This window comes from Taeniopygia guttata, chromosome 3 (genome assembly GCF_048771995.1).
Source record: "Taeniopygia guttata chromosome 3, bTaeGut7.mat, whole genome shotgun sequence".
In the NCBI taxonomy this organism is placed as follows: Eukaryota; Metazoa; Chordata; class Aves; order Passeriformes; family Estrildidae; genus Taeniopygia; species Taeniopygia guttata.
This window is the reverse complement of record NC_133027.1, coordinates 30,556,061-30,579,436: the sequence shown is the minus strand read 5'-3', so window position 1 is coordinate 30,579,436 and position 23,376 is coordinate 30,556,061. Positions and strand designations below refer to the sequence as shown.

At 37.9% G+C, this 23,376-nt stretch overlaps 1 protein-coding gene across 2 annotated transcripts in view; it reads left to right on the top strand.

Moving 5' to 3' along the window:
* COL9A1 (collagen type IX alpha 1 chain) overlaps positions 1-22,707 on the top strand; it is a 61,934-nt gene extending 39,227 nt beyond the window's left edge. Inside the window, exons 29-38 of one of the 2 annotated variants that reach the window (XM_030267386.4) lie at positions 6,893-6,946; positions 7,700-7,771; positions 11,797-11,832; positions 11,934-11,978; positions 13,719-13,751; positions 16,342-16,488; positions 17,684-17,738; positions 18,653-18,841; positions 20,882-20,959; positions 22,144-22,707. In XM_030267386.4, the coding sequence (XP_030123246.4) occupies positions 6,893-6,946; positions 7,700-7,771; positions 11,797-11,832; positions 11,934-11,978; positions 13,719-13,751; positions 16,342-16,488; positions 17,684-17,738; positions 18,653-18,841; positions 20,882-20,959; positions 22,144-22,325 (891 nt within the window). In that variant the 3' untranslated portion in view covers positions 22,326-22,707. Of the gene's footprint in view, positions 1-6,892; positions 6,947-7,699; positions 7,772-8,788; positions 8,808-11,796; positions 11,833-11,933; positions 11,979-13,718; positions 13,752-16,341; positions 16,489-17,683; positions 17,739-18,652; positions 18,842-20,881; positions 20,960-22,143 lie in introns of those variants that run through there. The other variant, XR_012054928.1, reaches the window with a different exon arrangement.
* The last annotated feature ends 669 nt before the right edge of the window (positions 22,708-23,376 follow it).

Below are 23,376 nucleotides of genomic sequence, written 5' to 3'. Positions count from 1 at the left end.
TTTATCACTCTAGAGATCAGCAAGACATCTGGATTCCTTGCCTTTATTTTCTCTGTGTTTTCAAAGTGCACTCATTTTGGAAAACATGTAAACATTAGAACCAAAGCAGAGAAAGAAAACTTTCAGTCAATGTAACATGGAGAAAGGAAGCAAATTATTGATTATGAAGTAAGCTTTTATGTGGTGCCTCAAACAGTAAGCTACTTCTCATCTGTAGTTCCCTTAAAGCTATAAAGAGCCTTGGATAACAGCTATGTTGGCTCTCATCATCTTTAGACTACAGGCAGCTCATGACTGGAATAACTTTCTAATTTTTTTTTTTTTTTTTTGAGCAACACTTTACATCTACACGAAAAAAAAGGGGGATGATGAGGTTTTGTTTTTTTTTTGTGTTTAGGAAGGACACAGTGTTGAACTATTGAACTTCAGAGAGCTTTGGTCTAAGCTGAGTCAATATTTATTTCCAGGGCAGAATAAAGAATGTTTTCTCTTTCTTCTGCAGCATGTACATGTAGCAGATACATTTGAACTTCAGCTTTCAGGATTCTGGCCTTCTATTTCTAGGGAAAAAAATAATCTGCTGTTTAAATAATTCTACGTGGTATGATTTTCAAACTTCTAAAACTAGACAATTTGGCAATAAGTTGAGAAAAGCAATTATAATTCAATTATAATTGTTCTAAAGAGAATTTTTAAATATAATTTTTCTTTTTTTGCTTTCATAATTTAAAATTTTCCCTCAGCTTTAACACTTGCTTGTTTTAGACCAAAGTTGCACAACCAAACACTTTCAAAGCATGAGGAGTTTATGGTTACTATTCAGATATTTTTCTTGGCCTGGTTCTTATTTTGAATTATCCACTTTGTAACTATCTTCGGTTCTTTCCTTTCTCCTGTACCCCTTTTCTTCATTTTATTCTTGCTATAGAAGACACAGGTAGAAGTCAGGAGGGGTTGGGCTTATTCCTTGGAGAAAGAAAAAACCTTGATATTTTGCAGGATATGGGGAATTGCAATCCCCTAATATATAGGTTAAACATCATGAAATCCTCTTCACTGCCCTATTTCACTTACCCCTGTTCTTTGCATTGCAACTGTGTGAGACAGCATAGCTGGTCAGAATTCCAGAGGAAAGGACATCTGGGGAAGGTCTGTGGGGGGATAACAAGGCTGACTCTGCTAATATGGCCAGCAGGCTGGTATTTGCATTAGGGAAAACCTACATTCCTACATTTGTGTTATATTTAAAAATCATTGGGCTTTTCATCTTTTTCTACTCACAAAAGACATTTTTGAGAGAACTTTTTCACTTCAACTAGTGTGTATCTTTTTGAAAGGTTACACAAGAGAGCACTATCATCAGTGTCTCTGTGGGAAAAATAATACTTTTGTAGTGTTTGCCAAATAACTTATAGAGTCCTCTGTCATAAACCATGCAATTTCAGTGTATTTTATTGTTAAACAGCTGTTGGAATGCAGTTGGAAGATATTGTACTAAACAGAAGATTCGAATTTTGGCTTTCTGTGAATCTGTGAACTTTCACAGTTTCACTTGGCAGACACTAAATATTTGAAAACAAGATTACTAGCTGTAGTTAAAAACACATGGAAAACTCATGTGTTAGGAGACTTTTTTCTCACCTCTGACATAGATCCCTAGGAGAAACTTGCTTTAAAAAGTATCATTTTAGTCTATTATTGCTTTTCCTTAAAAAAAAAAATCAACTTGCAACTGAGTGGGTAGGGGAAAAAAACCCTTTTGCTATTCATGTGTTCAGTAAACTGGAAAAACAACTGGAGCAATGTGGAAATTTTGCATTTTATTTCTAAATGAAACATATTCTCCACCCCACTCTTGTTTAACCTTATGTTTGCTTCACATTGTTCTAACCAATCCAAGTAATTACCAAACTCCTTTGTGATTTAAGCCTTTCTAAGTCAGTCATCATGGCAGTGGGCCAAGGGAAGGAATTATCAAATGTGAGAGTGTCATTCCTAATTAGTGGAATTTATTCATGCTCCCTAAGCTGCTTAACCATTTTCTTTCATATTTTCTGAGATTTAGTAATCTAAATTAGTTTCTGCAGAAAATACTGACCCCTGCCTCTGCTTTTTCATCCCTTGCTTTTCTTCAGTTATTTAACCTATAAATTGCTAACATTTTTAGAACTTGTATTGCATCCTGTGGTTTTGCAGAGAGCTTGTAGTATTGAAATAATCACTTAAAGTTCAATATGTGTCTAGCTAATTGAGCAAACTTGGTGTATGTGCAGGCCAGTATTCATGTATGTTGCTTTGTAATTAGGAAACAATACATGTTTTCCCAAAATTAGCAACACAGACTAGATATCCAGCTGCCTAAGATTTGATGCCATAGCCCCTCTGAGAGACTTCTGAGGGGCCCTGTTCATCGGGGCTGACTTCCTCTCTGGAAGTGCCTCACAATAAAAAAAAAAAACCTGGAGAGTACCTTGGATTTACTACTCAAATGTCACACAACCTAAAGTTAGAGAAGAATGCTGTTTTCAGCATCTTAAATTACTTTCATTTAAATAATTTTCTGGTCTTTAAAGATATTTCTGTCCTGCCTATGCTGAAAGGTAACTTTGGTTACCCTATGCAGCTTAGTTACAGTAACTAAAATGTAGATTTTCTATCATCTTCCTTTTACATGACTGTAACTGAAATAACATGCTAATTTCTGTAGCTCTTACTGGTAGGATGAAATGTCCTTGTCGCAGTTTATATGCTATGTTTAGGAATTAGTAAACAAAATGTTTTTATTATATATAAATTCAGACATGTCCCACAAGTGCTGTCATACAAGGTAGAGCTAAAGGGGTTAGTTAACATTAGAATGTTTATAGCAGAGTCAAGAGGAAAAAGCACATTTCAGTCTTGGCAGGTACTTTTAATCCAGTAAACCTAAGCCTCTAGATGAATGTGACTAAACCTTTTGACCCTACCCAGTTCCGCAGCACGGTCTGTACAGGGTAGCACTTTTTCTGTCATGCTTGCATCCTACATATCCCAGTCAAACTTTATGAGCTCCAAGCCTCTTCACTTCTCCTGGTATCCATCCCTGTCTTCCTAAACATGGCCAGGTTCTTGTCTGACAGCTCTTTGTTTACCCCTCCTCCTCCAACAACAACTTTCTTTGAATTTTGGGCATGGTAGACCTCTGCATGTCAGTAGATATCACAATGTTGGCTTCTCCTACGCTGTGTAGACAGTAACCTGGGTAAAAAAATGGATTTGTTATGGAGCTAGTGTACCAAAGCTGCCCTGGACTTCAGCTAACACTGTAGACATAGAATGAAAGATCTCTGCCTCTAGACTTGGCCACAGTATCACTTATTAAGAGAATGACAGCTAGTGGGATGCTTCTTCTGCTCAGAGCATGGCATTGTTAAGAGGAGAGAACATTTCATGCTACATTTACTTCTTACCATTATCACAAGTAGTACAATTTAATTATTACTCTGGCAAAGTTGCAAAGTTACATTTAAAGTCTCAGAGAAAGTTACTTGTATATTTACTCTCTACCAAATGTTAGTTTACATACTTACATGCTTTTCAATACTGTATTGAGGGTCAAAGAGTCCCATTGCTGCTTCTGTGGCTAAATCCTTGAACTTAAATGAGTATTTCCTTTGAGATTTTGCATGACAAAAATTTCATAAGTTTAAGTCTCATAAGAATATAGTTAATAAATGGGTTACATTTTGCAAAAAACTTTGAATATGAAATTTAAAAAATCCAAAATGTACTTTGTTCTTCTTTATTCCACACAGATTTAATTATCTTTGGCAGTCCTAGGACATATAACTAATAATATATAACAAATTACTTATAATTAATAACAAATTTTAAAAGTAAAAACCCTTAAGTAAAGGGTCATTACAATATATGCTGTGGATTACATCTCAAGTGCTTCTAATTATTGTTTCAATTATCTGGGCAACCAAGTGAGATGCCAATTACCTGGAATGTATTATCATTCTTATTATTTTTCCACTCAATTGGTGAACAAGAAATCAGTAAGCCAGTGAAACTCTCTTAGCATGAGATTGCATTCTGTAACTGTGAGAATTCTACAAAAGGATCAAGTCTTCAAAATTTCAGTGAGGATGAAAACCTCACTGAAGGTTAGTTAAAGGAAGGTCAGCTGTAAATACTGTAAGATCATCTTATGCATGTTAGATTAAAAAGGTGAATATAACAGATCTGTGAGAAAGACATTAAATCTTTAAACAAATTGAACAGTTCAGCCATTGTGCCTTGAAACAAAGAGAAGGCAAATTTTGTGGTAACCAGAGTTTAGCACAGGATCTGTGGAAGGGCTGCATCCTGGTGGTGTTCAGATTGCAGTGCTGTGCTACCATTTCACTCTTACCCTTTGCATGTGCCTTTTCCTAGAGGCATGGAATGTTCACCAGCATGGATGCAAGCCTGTCTCAGCTCACTCTGAACTAGAGTGACTTCTTTCCCTCTGAAAGCGTTTCACCTCTAGGAAAAGTACAGATTCTGAAGTCTGTCATAAGTGCATAAAACCTTGCAGAGTCTGGTAGTCTTTTTGTTAAAACCAGTGCAGCATGCTGTTGGTTTGTGGGTGGCCTGAAGCTATGCACTGTTACACAGAGGGCTGCTGTAGAAGGAAGGTAGGCTGAGGACAAGGCCAAACTGCCTCTGCTCTAATTCCTGCCCATAGTGACTTACGGCACATAGGAACATTTAATCTGACCAAAACAGATATCAACACCTGAACCAGCTGTTAGAGAACCCTCCTATAGGCTGTGGGGAAAATGTAGGTGCTTCTAGGACATGACTTTTAAATGTTTACATGAGGACATTTCAAGTTGCCTTTTTTTTTCATCAGCACTATGAGGAAGCTTCCTGTATAACCTATCCTAGGGCCACTTCAGTCTGGTGTAACTTGGAGGAAGCACTACAGCCTTTCTAGTTATGTCAGGGATGGGATTCTTCATTCGCTGGGTTCCAGTTACTCTCTTACTTGCTAAAACACCACTGCAGATCTTGCAGTGGTGGCCCACAGTTTGAAATAATCTGTCCTTACAGACATAATGTCAATGTTTACAAGGAAATACTGTGCATTTGTATTCTGGTCTTCTGTAAACTAACCTGCTTCTTTGCCTCCTTAGAAAAGCATTGTGTTAGACAAAGTGCTGGGTTGTGCATTTGACAAAAGATTTTTTTCCACAATTGAAATAAAATGAAAGTTTTTCTTGAATTTTGTGTGACCAGCAGAACTTTTGTTGTGCTTAAGAGGTTTATTATAAGATTTTAACTCTCTGAAGATTATACTGCTTTTGTTTCATCTCTGTATAGCAATGACTGTTATGGGTCATGAATGACTGTTATGGGTTTCATGAAAATGATATGAGAAACAAGTTTCTAACGTTGCTCATAATTGTAGTCTTCATCTTTCTGGCATCAGAAATATAGCAGCATTCCAGGTCAGAGATGTAGTCGGAATTTTGTAATTAAATAAAATTTTAACGCATTTTCTAAGTCATAGGATGAAGGTGAGTTAGGAGACATTTTTCCTTTTTTTTTTTTTTTTAACATAGAAAAGCTTCTAGAAATAATGGAAAGTGCTTTAAAGTAATGGACATTTTTAACACCATAGGATATTTTGAAGGAAATTAATTGAAAAGTCTGTTTATGTTTGGTTCTAGCTTTCCTAAGCTTGTGTGAGAAATTGTCATTGCATTTATGTCCTAGTGTAAAAGGCCATGTCTACCATCTCCTTTTATTAAGTACGCCAAAACATTTCATAATATTGTCTTTGTTATGAAACTCCCCCGTATTTAAAATTATCCATTGCACACAGCACTAGAATGCTAAGATCTGCTTTAATCTAAACTTGCCTATGTAATTGTAAAATAGTTTATCAACTTGAATAACTAATAACTTAAATTCTTGACATTTTATGATCTTAAATGTTGAATCTTTCTTTTATTGCAAATAGCAGTTACGTAGTCACACAGTGAATTTAAAGAGTTTCATAAGTGAGGCCTAAGCTTGTGTTGGGACATTGTTTGAATTTATCTGTCCAGGGATATGTCTGTACATTTGTGAGTAAAGCTATAACACTTATTGAGCTGTTCTGCAAAGTTTAATCATAAGAGACAAAATCTTTTGAGAAAGGTACTTTAGCTCAAAAATTGTTTAAAGTCTTTGCAAGTTTGGCTCGATGTCAGATTTACCCAGAGTATCTATTCAAATGGAATTGTAACACTAATGTGAAGATGATGATCTGAATGGATAAACGTGTCAGAAATGAAGGTACAAAGATGCAGTAAAGCACATATTTATGCTTATCACTATTATAAATGGTGACTTTGAAAAGTTACCTCTCCCTATAACACTCTAGACTTTTTTAAAACCTATACGAGTTTGTTAAGCATTATTTCTGTATTCACTTTTTACATTTGTGCATTGGGGATCAGGTGCTTTAAATATTTGGTCATATAGGAGTTCAGGTGATGAAACTAAGCAGAAGCCTAAAGTTAAGCATGCTTGCCAGAGTTGTCATAGTGAAGTGATTGTGTTTGTCACAGGTAACTCTCAGGTGTGATCCCATGAAGGGAACTTCATTTTGCTTAATCACTCAGCAAAATTATTTACTTGAATAATTTAATGCCAAAAAAAGGTTATATGGCATTGTCAGCTAAAAATGTTTACTCAGAAAGTTTCACTGGTTTTAATATCTATGGTATTTTTGCACCATGAAAAAGAAGTTTCAATTAAACCCAATGGCTAAGTAGTGTAAATCACTTAATATTAAGGAAAAAAAAAATAATACTTTATTCCCAGATCACAAGAAGAATTCCAGGAAATAATATTGTCCCTCTATTTTTGCTTCCAGGGTAGCAGAGGGGAGACAGGTCCTGCAGGTCCTCCAGGTTTACCGGGGAAGTTGGTAAGCAGTTTATTTCTATATTCAGTACTCATGTTTACTTTCAAGGAGCTATAGTATCATCTGAACTACACTTACTCATTTATCTATGCAGGGAACCGAAAATAACATTGAAATGAGTGGTGGTTCAGGTTCTTTTTCAGTCCTCTGTGACTGTGCTAATATTAGAAAATACTGCTTTAAATTACATGGAGATGTGTGTGACTTTTTCTTCTACTTGATAAACCCATAAATCCTATACCATGCAAAGCTGAGTGGCACACTCCTGTGTGGGCTCCTGGGAACAGGAGCAGTGAGAAACTGGCTTTCTGCTAACAGCTACGTGAAACTAATGAATGGAGCACATCATGAATGCCACCTTTTACCAGAGTTCCAGCAGTATTTACACAGAATCAGTCAGAAGCATAGCTGGGGAGGTCTTGGCTGAAAGAGCCTACTGTTACAGAGGAATGTGCAAATCGCAGAGTGCAAGATCTTGGGAAGGATTTTTAAGAGAACCAGTCTGTCGTTGAGGGACTGGAGGGTAGAAAACCCTGTAAGTCATTTCTGTTGTGATTGTCAGCAATAAATTCATACTAAGATTCTGTTTAAAGTGCTGTACTTTGGATCAGCCCAATTTGCATCAGGTAATCCTCTTTCATCAAGCTAAGTCTGTTCTGGGAATCAGGTTCTGCCCTATCTGCTTCAGGGTATGACCCTTAGTTGTTCATTCTAAACAAGATTGGCTAAGTTTACATCCTTGGCTTATTTTCACAGGGTCCCCAGGGGAGTATTGGACTTCCTGGACTGCCTGGTCCTCCAGGCCTCCCTGGTGGTAAAGGTGACCGGGTAAGAAATGCACTCGTACATGCAGTTTGGTGTCAGGAGTAAAGACAACAAGTTGAGCACTGTCTTCAGTTTTTACATGAATTAATGTCTATTTTCTTGTTTTGTATGTAGATATTTTAACTACTTCAAAGTGGTGCTCTCTGTGCCCATTAACTACTTGTAGCTCATAAACTTGTACAGGAAAATTCTTTACAGTGCCACTTAAGGGAGTGAATAAGATTACTGGTGTAAATATTCTTTTGGTTTTTAAAATTTGAGTTATTTAAAGACTTAAGTCATACTGAAAATCATTGACACAGCCAGATATGAAATGGTCAGTGAGGGTCTGTGGTCACTATAGAACTTTGCAACTTCAACCCTCACCTACAGTAGTAGTGATGCCTGCTACATATGTCTTAGGACCCACTATGGAAATGCACATGTTAATGCAAGTATTGAGACACCTATGCATACATGCAGAATTACAGGATATAAGCACTTCAAGTACTTTGTTGAGAGGGAAAGATTGGGCTCTAGGGACCAATAACCGCAAAATATATCTTGCTTTGCTCAATATATATTAGTGAAGACAGTACATAAAGCCAGAGATGTTTCTTATCTTCTCTTGGCTATAGGAGACTGCAAAGGATGGAATTCACTTGCCAAACTTCTGAAATCCTTGATATAAAAACATTAAGTTCTCTACTGTGTCTTCCTTACTTGAGGCATGTATACATCAGTATTAAATGAATTACACTTGTGAAGTGCCTCTTACATCCTCCTGACAACCAGGGGACTGTTGGATTGTTAGTCAGACATGGGCATAACTGCTGTAGAATGTCTTAGCTGAACAGAGGAATCCTGCCCTTGGTATGCTCCTAGTGTACATCATAGGATTTCTGGATAGGGTTATCTGTTGTTTTTGGCAGCTTTTTTAAAAAACACTATTCAGGTACTTAAAAACAATCTTCTAAGTCTTTGATGTTGTTGAGGTTTTTTATTTCATGTTTGTTTGGTTTCTTTTAATGCTGAGATCAGGACATGTTTCTAGTCAAATGTAAGTATTGACATAAAGCAGTCTATTTTAGTAGATTGGTAATGATTCATATTTCAGACTTCTCCAGAGGGAGATTGAAGGTATTGAGGAAACAAAGCTAGAAGGAAAATACCTATCATTTGTTGCAGTGCTGACAACCTCCCTCCAAAGGTGCTTGATTTTGCTCATTTGCCATATAAACTGTCTGGATCTCTAGGATAAAAATTAGAATGTGGATACTGTAAACAGACCTAGAGAGATCCAGGCTACAGCCAGGAAGTTTCTGAGTTTCCAACTGGCAGATGATACTAACTTACACCTGGACCTTTTTTGAAAACCTGAGATCAGTTTAATGCTCTGTGCAAACACCTTAAAGTCCAAAGTGTTATGCTAGGAATTATGCTTTTTAGCTCTCCACTTCTATCCTTGATTCATATTCTATTTTTCAATTGCACAGAGGTTGGAGTGAATTTTGTGGGGCATGCTTAGCACGGCTGCAACATTGCCAGCAGCACTGACCTGCAGTATCTCTTCCAAGTCACAAGCCTGGAGAGCATTGTGCCACTCTATCCTTCCTCTTCCCTTCAGCTTTTGCAACTGCACCAGTCTTACACAACCAACCTTGTCAGGTTGGAAATAAGAGTCTCTGTAGCCTGTTAACTCCAGTCTTTGGGTCAACCCCTTCTAGGAGTAAATTCTAGGCTGAAGTATCCTTTTTTTACTTTCTGATTTCAAGACTTCATGATTTTTTACACAGGGATACTAAAAAGTTCTGTTGTGTAGCTGTATCTGCATGGTAAGGGGTTGATGTAAATAGCAGCCAGAAGCCAATAGAATTAATGGATTTGATATATCTGTAGTCATTCTTGATCCCACAGCTGTTAAATATTGTGTACTACCTGTTGGCATCTTGTCTACATGCAGGTGATGACCACTTAAAGAATAAATCACCACCAAAGATACCACCAGAATTATTTTTACTGAATAATATGTAAAAGTGAGAGCTGACAAAGTTTGATGGATATAATAATGATTGAATATTACAAGTGTAATATCATGTGCTAATGGCAGGGTCGGTGTTCCTGTCTCCAAGCCCACATGGATCCATTCTCCCCATGTCACCCTGTGCCTGGGTGGGTTTTCAGGTTGGAAAAGGAGGTCACAGCCTAGGTCTTTGCCTCCTTTGGAGCCTGAAGCAGACTGCCACTAGTTTGGGCGAGGATCTGTGTGCATCAGGCACACAGCTGGCCTAGGCTAGCAGAGAGAGCAGTACAAAGCAGTATGAGAGCAATGGCTTAGGCTTCAGTGCATCTGATGCCATGGTTGTGCCCATGCAATACGGATAATGGCCAGACCCCAGCATTCACCACTTAGGCTGCTTCTGAGTCAGGTATTTTGGACTGATTTCCTACACTTGGTTCTGTCTATTGTAGTCAGTTAAAACAGCACCAAGCAAAGTGCCATTGGCACTGCAACATGATCCTTTGTGCTGCTAAGTAGTTAAAATAGCCCCTGGTACAGTTTTGGATCATGCTGTCAGGCAGTTTTGCAAAGAGTTCTTGAATATGATTTGAGAGGGACTTTTGCAAAACAGATAGGCAGTATGTCAAGAAAAGTGAGTATTTTCATAGTTTGACATCTTGCCTTATTTCCTCCATTGCAATTTTTGGAGTCAATGTAGTATTGATTCCAGTAGTTTCAGTTGTGATTTTTATATTTGCTTATACAAACATTGCAGGACGGGCTCACAAAAGCAATATTTTCTATGTCAGCTTTATCTATTGGCAATTTTATTGCTCTAAAGAAGAGTAAGGGGAGAAAAAGAATCCCCAAAATAATGTTAGATTGGAAGCCAATGTCTTTTTTGTGTAATTGGGGAAACCTTAACAAGGCACAATGTTGAGAACACTTCAGAAAAAAAATAGTTTTATTGTTGTTTGACAAAGTCAGAATGTTAAATAGTTCTGTCACTTATACTGCTTAGCTTTGTGGATAATTTACTATTAGCTCTTCATCTTCAAGAACATGAGGACACGTCAGAATTTATTAAATTCTGTAAAAGCTACATCAGTCTGTATGCCTATATCTTATGTGAATTAAATAGATCTCTGAAATGGGGGAGAATGCTGCATCTATCTGTTTTGCAAAAAACAGGATTATCACTCACAGTTATAGTTCATTTGGAATGCCTGTCCTTGAACATGCACAGACTGGAAAGAATATTAAAAGAATGATGTGACTGCTTTTCTAACAGAATACAAGTACAAAAAGATTTTCCTAAATGATATACTGTTCTGAAAACTTAATAGTTTTGCTCTAGAAAAAAAAAAAAAAGTTTGAAATTAATTGGGTCATTAATTTATTTCTCTGTTTCCTGCCTGTCCACACAGGTATGTTTTGTTAGAGGATTCTAAGACGAAACATAATCTAATTTCTTTTTAAAAGGGAGTATTAACTTTAAGATACGAACCATTCAGTTTTGACTATAACAATCAAAATTCTAGATACAAGTTTGCTAAAAGACTTTGAGAATTAAACAGCACACAGGACAAGACTGTGATTGTACTTGTGGATGTCTCTCTGCTTTTCACACATTAGCAGGGCTAGTATAGCCTATAGCAATATGGAATATATAATGGTGCTAGAAAAGGTGGTACACTTACTGGATTTATTTATTTGTAGCTTCTAAGCAATTCTCAGAGCAGCCCTGTAGCAGCTGCAAGAGCATTTGCCATGTAAAGGGGAGATGTACAATTGGACAGTCAGAATCTGTACTGTACAGTGTGGTAGTGGATTATATGTTCCATACTAGTACTTGTCTTCACTCTCTCACATAACTTACATAGAAAGATTTAAGTGCTTTCATCGTAATTCTTAAAAATTTGCAGCTTTACAAATCTCTTGCATGAATGTGAAATTTAGGATCAAATAACATTTAGCGTGCTTTAGAACCTGAACTTTAAAATTCTGAAGACTTTTTTTTTAAAAAAATTAATCTTTAACCTTTTAGGGTTCGGTGGGTGAACCAGGACCTAAGGGTGAACAGGTAAGTCAAGTTAAAGATCATGGGACTTGAAAATCACAGTACCAAATGTTACATAATATTGACTAAATCTGAAGACTGAAGTATGTCTTTCTTTGATATAGGGTGCACCTGGAGCAGAAGGAGATGGTGGAGAAAAGGGTGACTTAGTAAGGCACTTTTTTTCCTTTACCTGATATAATATTATGCTGTTGTTTTAAATTAAAAATATAAAGTATTGTTGGAGTGCTTCAAGCATTATGTTTTCATCACTGAAAGGCACATTTCAGTTTTATACCAACTGGCCCTTGCAAAGTACAGCAGTTCTATTTGCCTAATTACTCTATTCCTGCTGTTTGGAAAGCACTGAAATACACAGATTATGTTAGGTGTACAGTGTAGTACAGACTGACTTGAAAAAAAAGGATGTGTCTGTGTTTGTATGTAGATACATATATATAGAAGAGTGTTTATGTATAAAAATATTTATACACATGCATACACAGGCACATAAATTCTTGGTGTTTGAGGCAGTGACGATGAGCAAGTAGTTTAATTCAGGTGAAACAGGAGGAGAGTTAATAAATATCCTTAATGACTAACACTTAAAGGAAATATTTTGTACTGACTTTCTCTTTGGAAATATGATTTGCAACTGGCTGTTAGAGAGAGAAAAAAGGGAAGAGGCTGTGGCACTGTGATATTGCATATAAATCTCTATCTATCTATCTATTGCCAGGAGTATGGCATTTTGTGAATTGACATTGGTAATGCCTGTGTCCTGCGTCCTTGGGTAAAGAGGATTTGTTTACTTGCCAAAAAAGAAACCCACGGGTCCAGTGGCTCCCATGGGGCCTCATCCAGCAAAGCCAGAACTGATCTTTCTAAGGGAAGTAAACTTCTCCCTGTTCAAAGAATGGTAGCCAGGTTGTATCCTGGAAATGAGTGTATTTTTCCCACAGGCTGAGATTTGAAAGCCTTAGTGAGATAGATGTCCAGTAACTGAGCATTACAATCACTGTACAGATTCCCAGGAAGCAATATTATGGGTTGTTTAAGTGTGCTGCAGCTTGTCTGGTTTTAAATGGATAACAATTATTTCTATTTCAATTATGACATATTCATTAACAGACAGGCCTTTGACTGGAAACCAGTTATTTCACCAATGACATTTAGGAACTAGGAAAGTACAGTTTACAGAAATTATTCTAAGTTTCTTCAGTGTTGTTATGCTAATCTATTTCACAGGTAATTACAAGATTTTGAAAGGTGTTTTTTTGGTTGGTTTTTTTTTTTTTTTTTTTTTTTTACGTTGAGAGGAAAATCTAAATATTCCTGAATAGTGGGATTCTCAGTCAGGTGATGGAGGGATTTTGCTGTTTTTGAAGCCAGGAGAAAGATTGCGGGAAATAGGAACTTGTAGGGGGTTTGGCTTCTTCACAGAACTTTAGGTAGTTTCTGTTGCAGTTTTTTCAGCACTAACCACAGCACCAGAACTATCCATAGTTCTGTCACTTCATAGAAACTAGAAAATCCTGGTTAAAAAAATGCTTCTTTTATAGGTTTCCAAGAAATCTTCTATCTAAGATTGTCCTGTGATGTAGCTGTGTTTGAGAGGTTAGAGCCATGTGTCTAATTCCAAGAAAAGCAATGCAAAACCAATTATAACAAACATGCTTTTTCATCTGAACCTTATGGAAAGTTTTCTGAGAAAAGAATTGTACGAAACCCACTCAAAATAAAGGTTTTATTCTCAAAGGAATTGTAATTGTTTGTGGGGAAATTTTGCATGAATCAACTAAATATATGAAATTTCTTTTAATATTGAAAAATCATTGTGTCACATTTACTGCATTTGTAGTGTCGGTGGTAAGTAGACTATCTTCTAATATAGTTTGTCTTCTTTTTAGGGTGACATGGGATTACCAGGAGCAAAGGGAACTGTAAGTATAATGAATAGCATTATTACAGAAATACAGAGATCTAGTAGATGGTTTTCTGATTTAAGGAAAGAAAAATGCAAATTACAAGCTGACCTCTTTATTCCAGTTAAATGGAATGAGTTTTAGCAGCTTTTCTTCTGTTTAAATTTTGAATACAGTTAATATTAAAATGAATTAGCTTTGAAAAGGAATTAGTTTCCTGGATTCTAACTCCATAAAAGAGAAGCATCATTCAGCAGAAGTTTTCTGGCCAACAAAGTTTTTTTTTTCAAGAAAATGAATGCACCCTTTGTACAGTAGGTGCTGGATAGAAAGGAGGCTCAGTGCAGTGGCTGCATGCCACTGTTAAAAAGCTAGATTATGATGTCTGTGACACTAGAAGTATTTATAGCCCAGCTTCCTTTATTTTATTTTTATTGTGTTTTTATCTTATTTTTATTTTGTTTTGTTTTATTTTACTACAAAATGAGAACTTTGATGTGGAAGGTGAGCGGGATCCTGTATGTCACATAAAAAATAACTAGAGAGCTGAATTCATTCTTTTATTTCAGGGTCACTGAAGAGTTGGATTGTTATAGCATCTGAAAGTATGAGCTGTGATACTAAAATACCAGTAGTTCTCCTTATGAGGAGCTGAGGCTGAGCATAACAAAAAATCCTGTGCTTGTGTTATTAGTGTTCTGGGTAACTTTTGGGCTAAGCAAATGAAAATTAAAGAGTATTTACTGCTGATGAAGATCATAAAAGAAGGACATGAGGAAGAGATAGGTTAGAAGAGAAATCCAAAATTATAGCCACCTAAATTTTTCAAATTCTCTTGTGTTGATGAGAGCCTAGGGTGCTTGTCATCTCAGCGAGTACCGTCACAGGAATGAGTAATCTATCTGGGAACATGATAACTCACCAGTCTGGGGAAGAAAGGAATGATGGCTTCCCAGTTGCATAGTCCATAAAAGCAATTATTCTGTCTTCTTAATGTATCTATCAAAGCATAAAATGTCCTTTGGGTTTCGTTCTGACAGGGACAGCCACTGGCTGTCTGGGATGTAGCACAGCTGGAACCAAAATGGTCCCATCTTGTGGATTTAACTGATACCACAGCTGAGTAATTTATTCTTTAATATCTCTTTCAGAGGGTGTTACTCTCTTTTTGTTTTTTCCCCAGTAGATTTGGGAAGTCGTTAGTATGTAGGATTTTTTTTTTCCCTGCTCTTTTCGGGTTTTTTAGGTGAAATTTTTTTCTTCTTTTCTACCATATTTTTCTTTGTTATTTCTACTATTGGTTATTAGAAGTAAATTAACTTGTATTGAAAACAACTGTGGTGGTTTGATCTTGACTGGACATCAGGTATATACCAAAGCTATACTCCCTTCCTCAGCTGGCCAAGGAAAATACAACAAAAAGCTCATGGGCCCAGAGAAGAGGCCAGGGAGAGTTCCCTCACCTGTTAGAGTCATGGCCAAAAGAGACTTGGGGAAATTAACTGATTTATTACCAAACAGAGTCAGAGTAGGATAATGGGAAGTAAAAGAAAAGGGAAGCACCTCCTCCCCCGCCTTCTGCACTGACCTCAATGTCTTTAGAGTTGTTCAACTATTCTCACCCTGCTCTTCTCTGGATGCAATTATTTCTGGGCAATAATTTTTTCCTCCTTAAATATGTTATCCCAGAGGCTTTATTATCATCACTAATTGGCTTGGCATTGGCCAGTAGGTCTGTCTCAGAGCTGGCTCATGCTGGCTCTGCTGGACATAGGGGAAGCTTTTGGCAGCTTCTTAGGGAAGACACACCTGTTGACTCCCTGCTACCAGAACATTGCCACTCAAACCCAATACAATAATTCAGAGGTGCCTGCTGGAATAGGTCTCCCTCTGCATGATATTTAATAACTCTTAGTTAAATTACTGGAGCAGAAGCTATAGCTTTGTTTACTCAGTGTACTTAAGTGGACATATTGACATAGTCACATCAATAATTTCATTCTTCAGGGTCAGGGATCGCTTTCTACCCCTTCCCTGAGTGAAATAAGGCAGCACTGCATCTGTTCAGGCAGTTTGTCACTGTCAGCTGGTGTGAGGATGTTCCTTCCCCTCTGCCAGCAAACTCCAGCATAGGCCCTAGAACTAGCTCTGGCTCTGGCAGGGTAAACAAAGCAAAAATGTGTGTTCCCAAACAGCCTGGGGCTACACAGTGAAGGCTCACACCGTGGTACTCTCTAGAGAAGGACATGAAAGGCATTTGGAGCAAGAAGGGAGCTGGAATTTTCATACCTTAAGCAGCACCTAAGGTCTAGAAATGTTCCATGTTGACATACATGAGGGTGGAGAGCCATCTTGAGGCACATCACTATCTACCTATTTTTATGGAATAGATTATTTTTCCACTTCTCCCCTGTAAGAGTACAGACCTCTTAAAAATCATGCAACTACTGACTCCAGTTGCTTATTAAAAAAAAAAAAATATATTGAACAACTACATTTTGGCAGTCATTTCTTTGCATTTGTGAATAGCTCCTGTCACCATTTTGATGTCAGAATGAGTATATCACTAGTACAGTAGTCTATCTAAATTCCTCTCTTTTTTTGTCAGGTTGGTAATCCTGGAGACCCTGGTTCCCGTGGGCCTGAAGGAAGTCGGGGACTGCCTGGCATGGAAGGGCCACGTGGCTTACCTGGACCACGAGGCTTGCAGGGTGAGCAGGGTGCCCCAGGCCTGCCTGGCAGCGAAGGTCCAGCTGTAAGTAATGTTTTCATGAAATTGGTATCTTTTGAACCTTTATCTCTCACTCACACCACTCCTTGTTTTGCATGTGCATGTGCCAAACTGAAGTGCCACAGCAGTCTGAAGTACAGTGTGCCTCTCATCAGACACAGGTGTACACCAGAGCAATCCTGGGCTGTCCACAGCTACATCCTTGGGGCCCCAGCTTTCAGTTCAGCTCTGTTTTCGTATGCCCACCCCACCCCTGTAGTGTGCATGAAACCAAACTGTGTTTGATACAAAGGAGCATCACTCAGACTTTACCTCGCTAGTTAAGTTGACATCAGCTGGAATAGTTGCACTTGCAGGAGCTGGGACACCTTTTAGTGACTCATGGATTGTTTTTGGTTGGGATACAGCTAAATTTCTTCATAGTGGCTTGTATGGGGTTATATTTTGGATTTGTGCTCAAAATAATTGTTGTAGCATGCTGATGGGAGCAGAAAAAGGATAACGGTTTCAAAGTGAAAGAGTATAATTTTAGATTAGATACTAGGAAGAAATTCTTCACTGCAAGGACGCAGAGGTACTAATAGGTCACCCAGAGAAGTTGTGGAGACTCCACCTGTGTAAGAGTTCAAGGCCAGGTTAAAAGGGGCCCTGAGAAGGGGGGTTGGAATTAGATGGTTTCAAAGGTCCCTTTCAACCCAGGCCATTCTGTGATGTTTCAGTTATTCATGAACCCTGCAGAGAATCAAAGGCTCTCCTGCTCTTACACTGTGCCATCAGTGAGTAGGTTGGAGGTGCACAAAAAATTGGGAGGGGGTGCAGCTGAGAGAGCAGACTATAATTGACTAAAGGGATATCCCATACCATATGGCATCACACTCAGCCATGTAACGAGGGAAAACTTCTGGGAATGGCAAGCAATTGCTTTCATTTCTACCACTTGCAATATCATTGGGGTTTTTTTGTATTTTATTTTCTTCTTCTTCCTTTTCCCCTTTTTCCTACCCCTTCCTCTCCATCTTCTTACTTTCAATTTATTAAACTTTTTCTTCCCCTGTTCCATGGGTGTGGGCTGTGGGTGTGAGCAGCTGTGTAGTGTTTTGCCAGCTGGGGTTAAACTGTGACAACTGTTTATTGACAGCATTTTTTGAATCAAGAACACTCAGAAAATGTAAGTGTGACATCAACTGTTTTATTAAAACCCTCTTGTTTTTAATCCTAGGGAAAAGAACCAAGTGATCAACACATTAAGCAGGTTTGCATGAGAGTCATGCAAGGTAAATAGGCTAAAAAGTATTTGATGTTTCTTGTGCATTTAAATTGGGATCATCTGTTTCTTTGAAGGCAACTGAGATATTCCCCATGCTTACCCAGAATAAATTGCATGGCCTCAGCAAGGGACCTGGTGGAAAATCCACATGTGAATGTGGACACAGCATGAGAAATTTATATTTATTTTGTAGCCTCATTGAACTGCCTGTTGATTCCATACTATTGCTGTGGTAAGCAGGCCATAGACCAGAGCAGTTGTGTGAAATACTTACATTTTGTATTCAAATCACTTGTTGTGCTTACATGCATAAAAGTACAAACTTCACTGAAAGCTTTTTAGCCTTTTGTATTTGCTATTAGATTTCAGCAAGCTGTGCAAAATAGGTGGAAAGAAGGAATTCAGAGAGATGTTTCTGGAGATAACCTACCTTAAAATTAAAGCATTATACTCTAAATTAACCCTAATTTGCTGAGTTCTTAACACACACAGAAATCTGAAGCTTTTCTAATATGGTTGGGTGCATGGAAGTTACTGAGTTGAGAAATTTATGCTGTCCTGTAAACACAAAAGAAAACTTTCACTACTTGCTATTGAAGATGCCTTTTAGGTTATTATGCCTCTGTAATGTTAAGATTTACAGAATGAAATTGCTGCTCATGTTTTAAAAATTTTCAGTAGTTGTTACTCTTCTTGGTAATGCTCAACAGGGTATTAAAAAAAACCTCTAGAAACAGGATAAATATCTTCTATAATAATACCTTAACTGTAATAAATGTTGTAACTAGCGGTGTAATAAAGGGGCTGTAGTGTAATTTGTTGGTTCCTGTAGCAGTGAACATATATTGTTCTTCAGTGATCATGGGAATCTCTTTGTTCATGTTCACTTACTCCATAACTCTGTCCTCCTGCTCATTGCAGAACAATTAGCTCAGCTGGCAGCCAGCCTTAGGAGGCCAGAATTTGGTGCTCCAGGTCTTCCTGGCCGACCAGGGCCACCAGGTGCTCCAGGACCTGCTGGTGAAAATGGTTTCCCAGGACAGCTTGGCCCCCGTGGCCTGCCTGGCCTTAAAGGTCCCCCTGGTGAGATTGGTCGTAAAGGTCCTAAAGGTAAGAAGTTCTCTAACTGGCTTTCACTTGGTGACTGCCTCAGTTTTGGTTTTTCAGGGTTTGTTTGGGGTTTTTTTTGTTTGTTTAGGTCTTGCTGTTGTTGTTTCCCCCTTCCTTGGTCTATAGGTTGTGGATGTATGCTGTACACATGTGAACTCCAAAATGGATCCTGAGTTAGGAATGTAAACTGTTTGCTGCAACTGTTATGTCAGTCACCACAGTGATTAAAGGGCTCATTGGCCTACCTTCAGCAAGCCTCGTTTAGAAATGTGCTTTTTAGCACATGAAAACCCACAAACCCTCAAAAGTCCTTGAGAGTGAGAATCAATATTAGGACTCTGACTCAGCTGCTTCCTTCTAGTTCAGGGCAGATGCCTGTCCTTTCTCACATTGTAGAAGTCATTTGATGACAAACACCACATGTGATTCCAGCGGTGGCTCTCTGTGCTCCATTCAGCCTGGCTGTTGACCTAACTTTTGCAAGATTTATGGCCCCAAGAGCTGATGTAAGCAGTCATTACTTCACTAAAATCTAGTCTACTTTTCTAAGCACACTGAGTTTCTCACATTACAAAGGACTGATAATGATTTACCTTTTTATTTGCATATAATACTTAAGCCATTTAACATCATTTCACAAGGTGCCAGAGTCTTATTGATTCTTTGGAAAGGACAAATCCATAATAAAATTGACTTACATTTTATACAAAATCTTTGAGCTAAGTAAATCTCTGCTTATCACTGAGAGTTCTATTCTCCTCCAAAGAATTACAGGGTAGAATTTTCTGCAAAGTCTTATGACAGCCATTTATATATTAGTTTCTATTCAGCAGTGGTTTTGATTTGTTTTCCAAATAGAACTTATTTAAAAATTATCTTTCTGCAAAAACCTGGTCTGTTGCTGGAGTAGGGTGTTTACTTTTGATTCAAGTTTTATTTGAAAGTGAAATTTGGAAAATCTTTGAGAGAAAGAACAGAATACAAACAAAGCAAAACTTAAGAGCATTGTTGCTGGAGCTTTGTTGCTGTTTTAATTCAATGTAATGTCAGTTGCAGAAGGAAAAAAAAAAGAGAAATACAAAAGTGTATGGGATATCCAAAATTTGATTCAACACACAGCAGGCTACATGGTGTTACTATTAAAAGAAAAAAAAATAAACAGAGCATTAACCTCCCCCCCAAAACCAAAAAAAAAAGTAAAAGCCTTATCATAACTAACAAAAAGCTATCATAGCTGTCATCAAATTCTGAGTTACCTTAGAGTAAACCTTACAGATACATGGGAAGTGGTGAATGCTCTATGTGTAAGAGCTATAATAATGGTACGTGGCAGCCAACCTGAAAACTCTCAGTGCTTCACTCTGAGTTCCTGATAGTTCAGATAGATTCATAGATAACAGTGAACAGAATTTGAACTATACAAGCTAAACAACAAAAAACCTTCCTCTTACTAAGATGATTCAGAGTTGGAGCAAGATATGGGCGTGAAGAAACTCTTGGTGTGTACTGAAGGAAAGTCTCCATGACATTATTATATGAGAAAAAAAAGTATTTTGTGAAGGCAAAACTTAGCCTTATGTGAGTATCAACAGAATACTGTCATCTGTGTAGCCACCTTTTTTCTCCTCTGCACTGGCTGTCTCAAGGACCAACACTTGAGAATTTTTACTTCTTAACTAAGCTTGTACAGTTTTGCAGAAGTCAGTAGCCTCAGTCTGCATCCCAAATATCCTGAAATCCTGGGATTTTGGTCTATTCCAGTTATATGGGCTGTGACATATTTCATGAGGTACTTACTGTTGAGCTGCAGGTGGTTTCTTTCCCCCCAGTCTGCTTCTGAGTGTGACTCAAATGGGTAAAAAACCACAATCAAATCCTAAACATTTTACACAGATATGTGTCTGGGCATCATTGAAAGATGCTAAGAATATATACAACCAGCTGATTTCTCTGTTTATTAACTGTTCACTTCTGAAAGGGAATTTACTAAAAATGATACTCCAGGCAGACTGTTACTAATGTTTCATGAATTTGCTTTAGGTGAACCAGGAGAAAGAGGAGAAAGAGGATTTCCAGGCAGAGGACTGAAAGGTCATCCTGGACCAAGAGGTCTTCCAGGTAAATATAAGGGGGTGAGGATAAAGAAGATATATACTAAAAATTTACTCAGAACTGATACTTTAAGTTGCCTTGAAAACATAAAAGGAGTCCATGAAACAATAAACTCCGAAATTGCAGTACTTTGTAATTTTTACTTCATAGATGCTATTCAGAAATCAGTCTTGAAAACTAAAAAGCAAAAAGCCAGCTCCTCATTTTTATCAGTGAAGAAGGATTAGAAAAATGTTAAAGAAAGCATAAAAAATGGAAGAAGTTACAAACACATGAATAAAAGTAGCCTCTTTCAATATGTCTTTTATATATATTATATGCACATATAATTATATATACAAATTAAACAAAAAAGGCCATAACCTCCAGATTATATCACTGGCAGGCACAGCAGTCTTCAAAATCTCCATCCATAATTTAGGATATTATTTATTTCTGTGGTAATTAATTGCAGTGTTATATAACATGGCTCCAGGAGAGATTCCTGCTGATGGATGAAGCACAGCTGGCCTCTAGTGGCCAGCGAATGAACATAAACATGGTATTTCCATCAGTATTTCTACAGTACACTTCTATGTTTATCTAGCAAGACAAACTACTCATATTTGCTCTCTTGTGAAAAAGGAAAAAAATCGTTTAGTGTTTACTGATCCCAAGGATGTCTGTGTAACTCAGAGATGTTTACTGTAGAAATCTATCACTGGAAGAGTCTTCCTGAAATCTCTGGTTTTCCTTTCTTCATTGAAGACTAAGAAATAAAAATTTCTTTCATGCTCAGCAGTTCCAATCTTTACAGTTCCAATCTCTATTTCCCCCTCCATCTGAGTGGGGGAAAAAAAAAGGTATTTCTTTTTCCAGAGAGCTAATGAAATTCTGTGGTAGCAAGTAGCATCTACCCTGCCCTAGGTGCTGGCAGCAGGGTTGGCTGAGTAGATACCCTGCAGAGCTTTGTACAGCGGCAGACCTGCACTGTACACCTGGAGAGCACTGGGACTGCAATCTCATTGCTGCAGCTGTGTAATTGCAGATTGGGTGTCAGGTAGAGGAAAACTGTCCTGTAAATTTGCACCCCTTTTGGGAATTCCCTGAGAGCAGTGAAAAACCATCTTCATGCAGCTTTTAAGGACGGGCTGCTAATTATGCTATGCAAGTCGTATGCTGCCAACATTTAGCCCTGCATCACTTTCCAGGTGAACCAGGCAAAGCCAGCTACGGCAGAGAGGGCCGTGACGGTGACCGAGGTCCCCCTGGGGTGGCCGGGCAGCCTGGGGTTCCCGGCCCCCCTGGCCCTCCTGGCCCTCCTGGATACTGCGAGCCAGCGTCCTGCAGGATGCAGGCGGGACAGAGAGCAGAGAACATGAAAGGGCCCTGAGAGTGCAACCGTGTGTTGGCATCAATTTACATCCTGCACGGACAGCTGAGCACGAAACCACGAAAAAAGGAGAAATGCAGACACGGACAAACCTTTCAACCAAGGTTTCAGTAAGGTATTTTTTACACAGTGGTTTTACATTCTTCCAAAAGGAGTGCTTAGCAACACCAGCTGGAACAATGGTGCTTACAGAAATACACAGGTGCTGCCTTCTGCCTTCTCCTTTTGGGGGGAAATAAAAGGTACTTGTCTATTTTTATTTTTGAGTTTGTTTAATAAAGAGTTTCTGTGACTTTTCCTCCTCCCCTACTTAATTCCTATGTATGATGTACAGTGAAATAATGTCTTCAGCCATCAAATAAAAAAGGATAATTTTATTTTCTGCAGCTGTATCTATTCTTTCATACTTATAAAATAAATTCTAGCACATACTCTTCATGCACAGTCACTTCATGTGTGTTTTGCCCAGAATATGCTAAACCTCCTTCAGCTCTTCAATTCAATCACAGAAACCCAGGTGAGAGGTTCTTATGAAAACCCACCACCCCGACACTGTTTATGCTGCCAATATCTGTAAAGGTACAATCACAGGGTTGCCATAAATAACCCATGTGGAATAACCTCTTCGTTTTTTGACTCCAAGTTGCATTGTATTCGTAATTCCATATGAAGCTCATTGCAGCTTGCGTTGTTATATGTGACATTAAAATAAAAGGCTAGTAGCCACTGTCAGCAGAATTTTAAGTCCTAGAAATATATATGCTTCCTATAAAAGATTACAAACCTCAAAATAATTTTTTTACATGTATGGTTGCATTCAGTATTGCTTGCCAGAATAGCCAGAAGACAGCCATTAGATGGCCCAAGTTGCCTACTTTTTAGATACTTAGTTTTTAGAGGAAAATGTGCAATGTGGGTATTCTGTTCCTCTCTATATAAATTAAGCTATTTGTGGTTTGAGTTTACCTCTCTGAACTTTATTCTTTATTCAAGAAAACAATGAAACCGCCCTATGATGTTTCCCTTTCTTTTAATTTTTAGCCATTCAAAT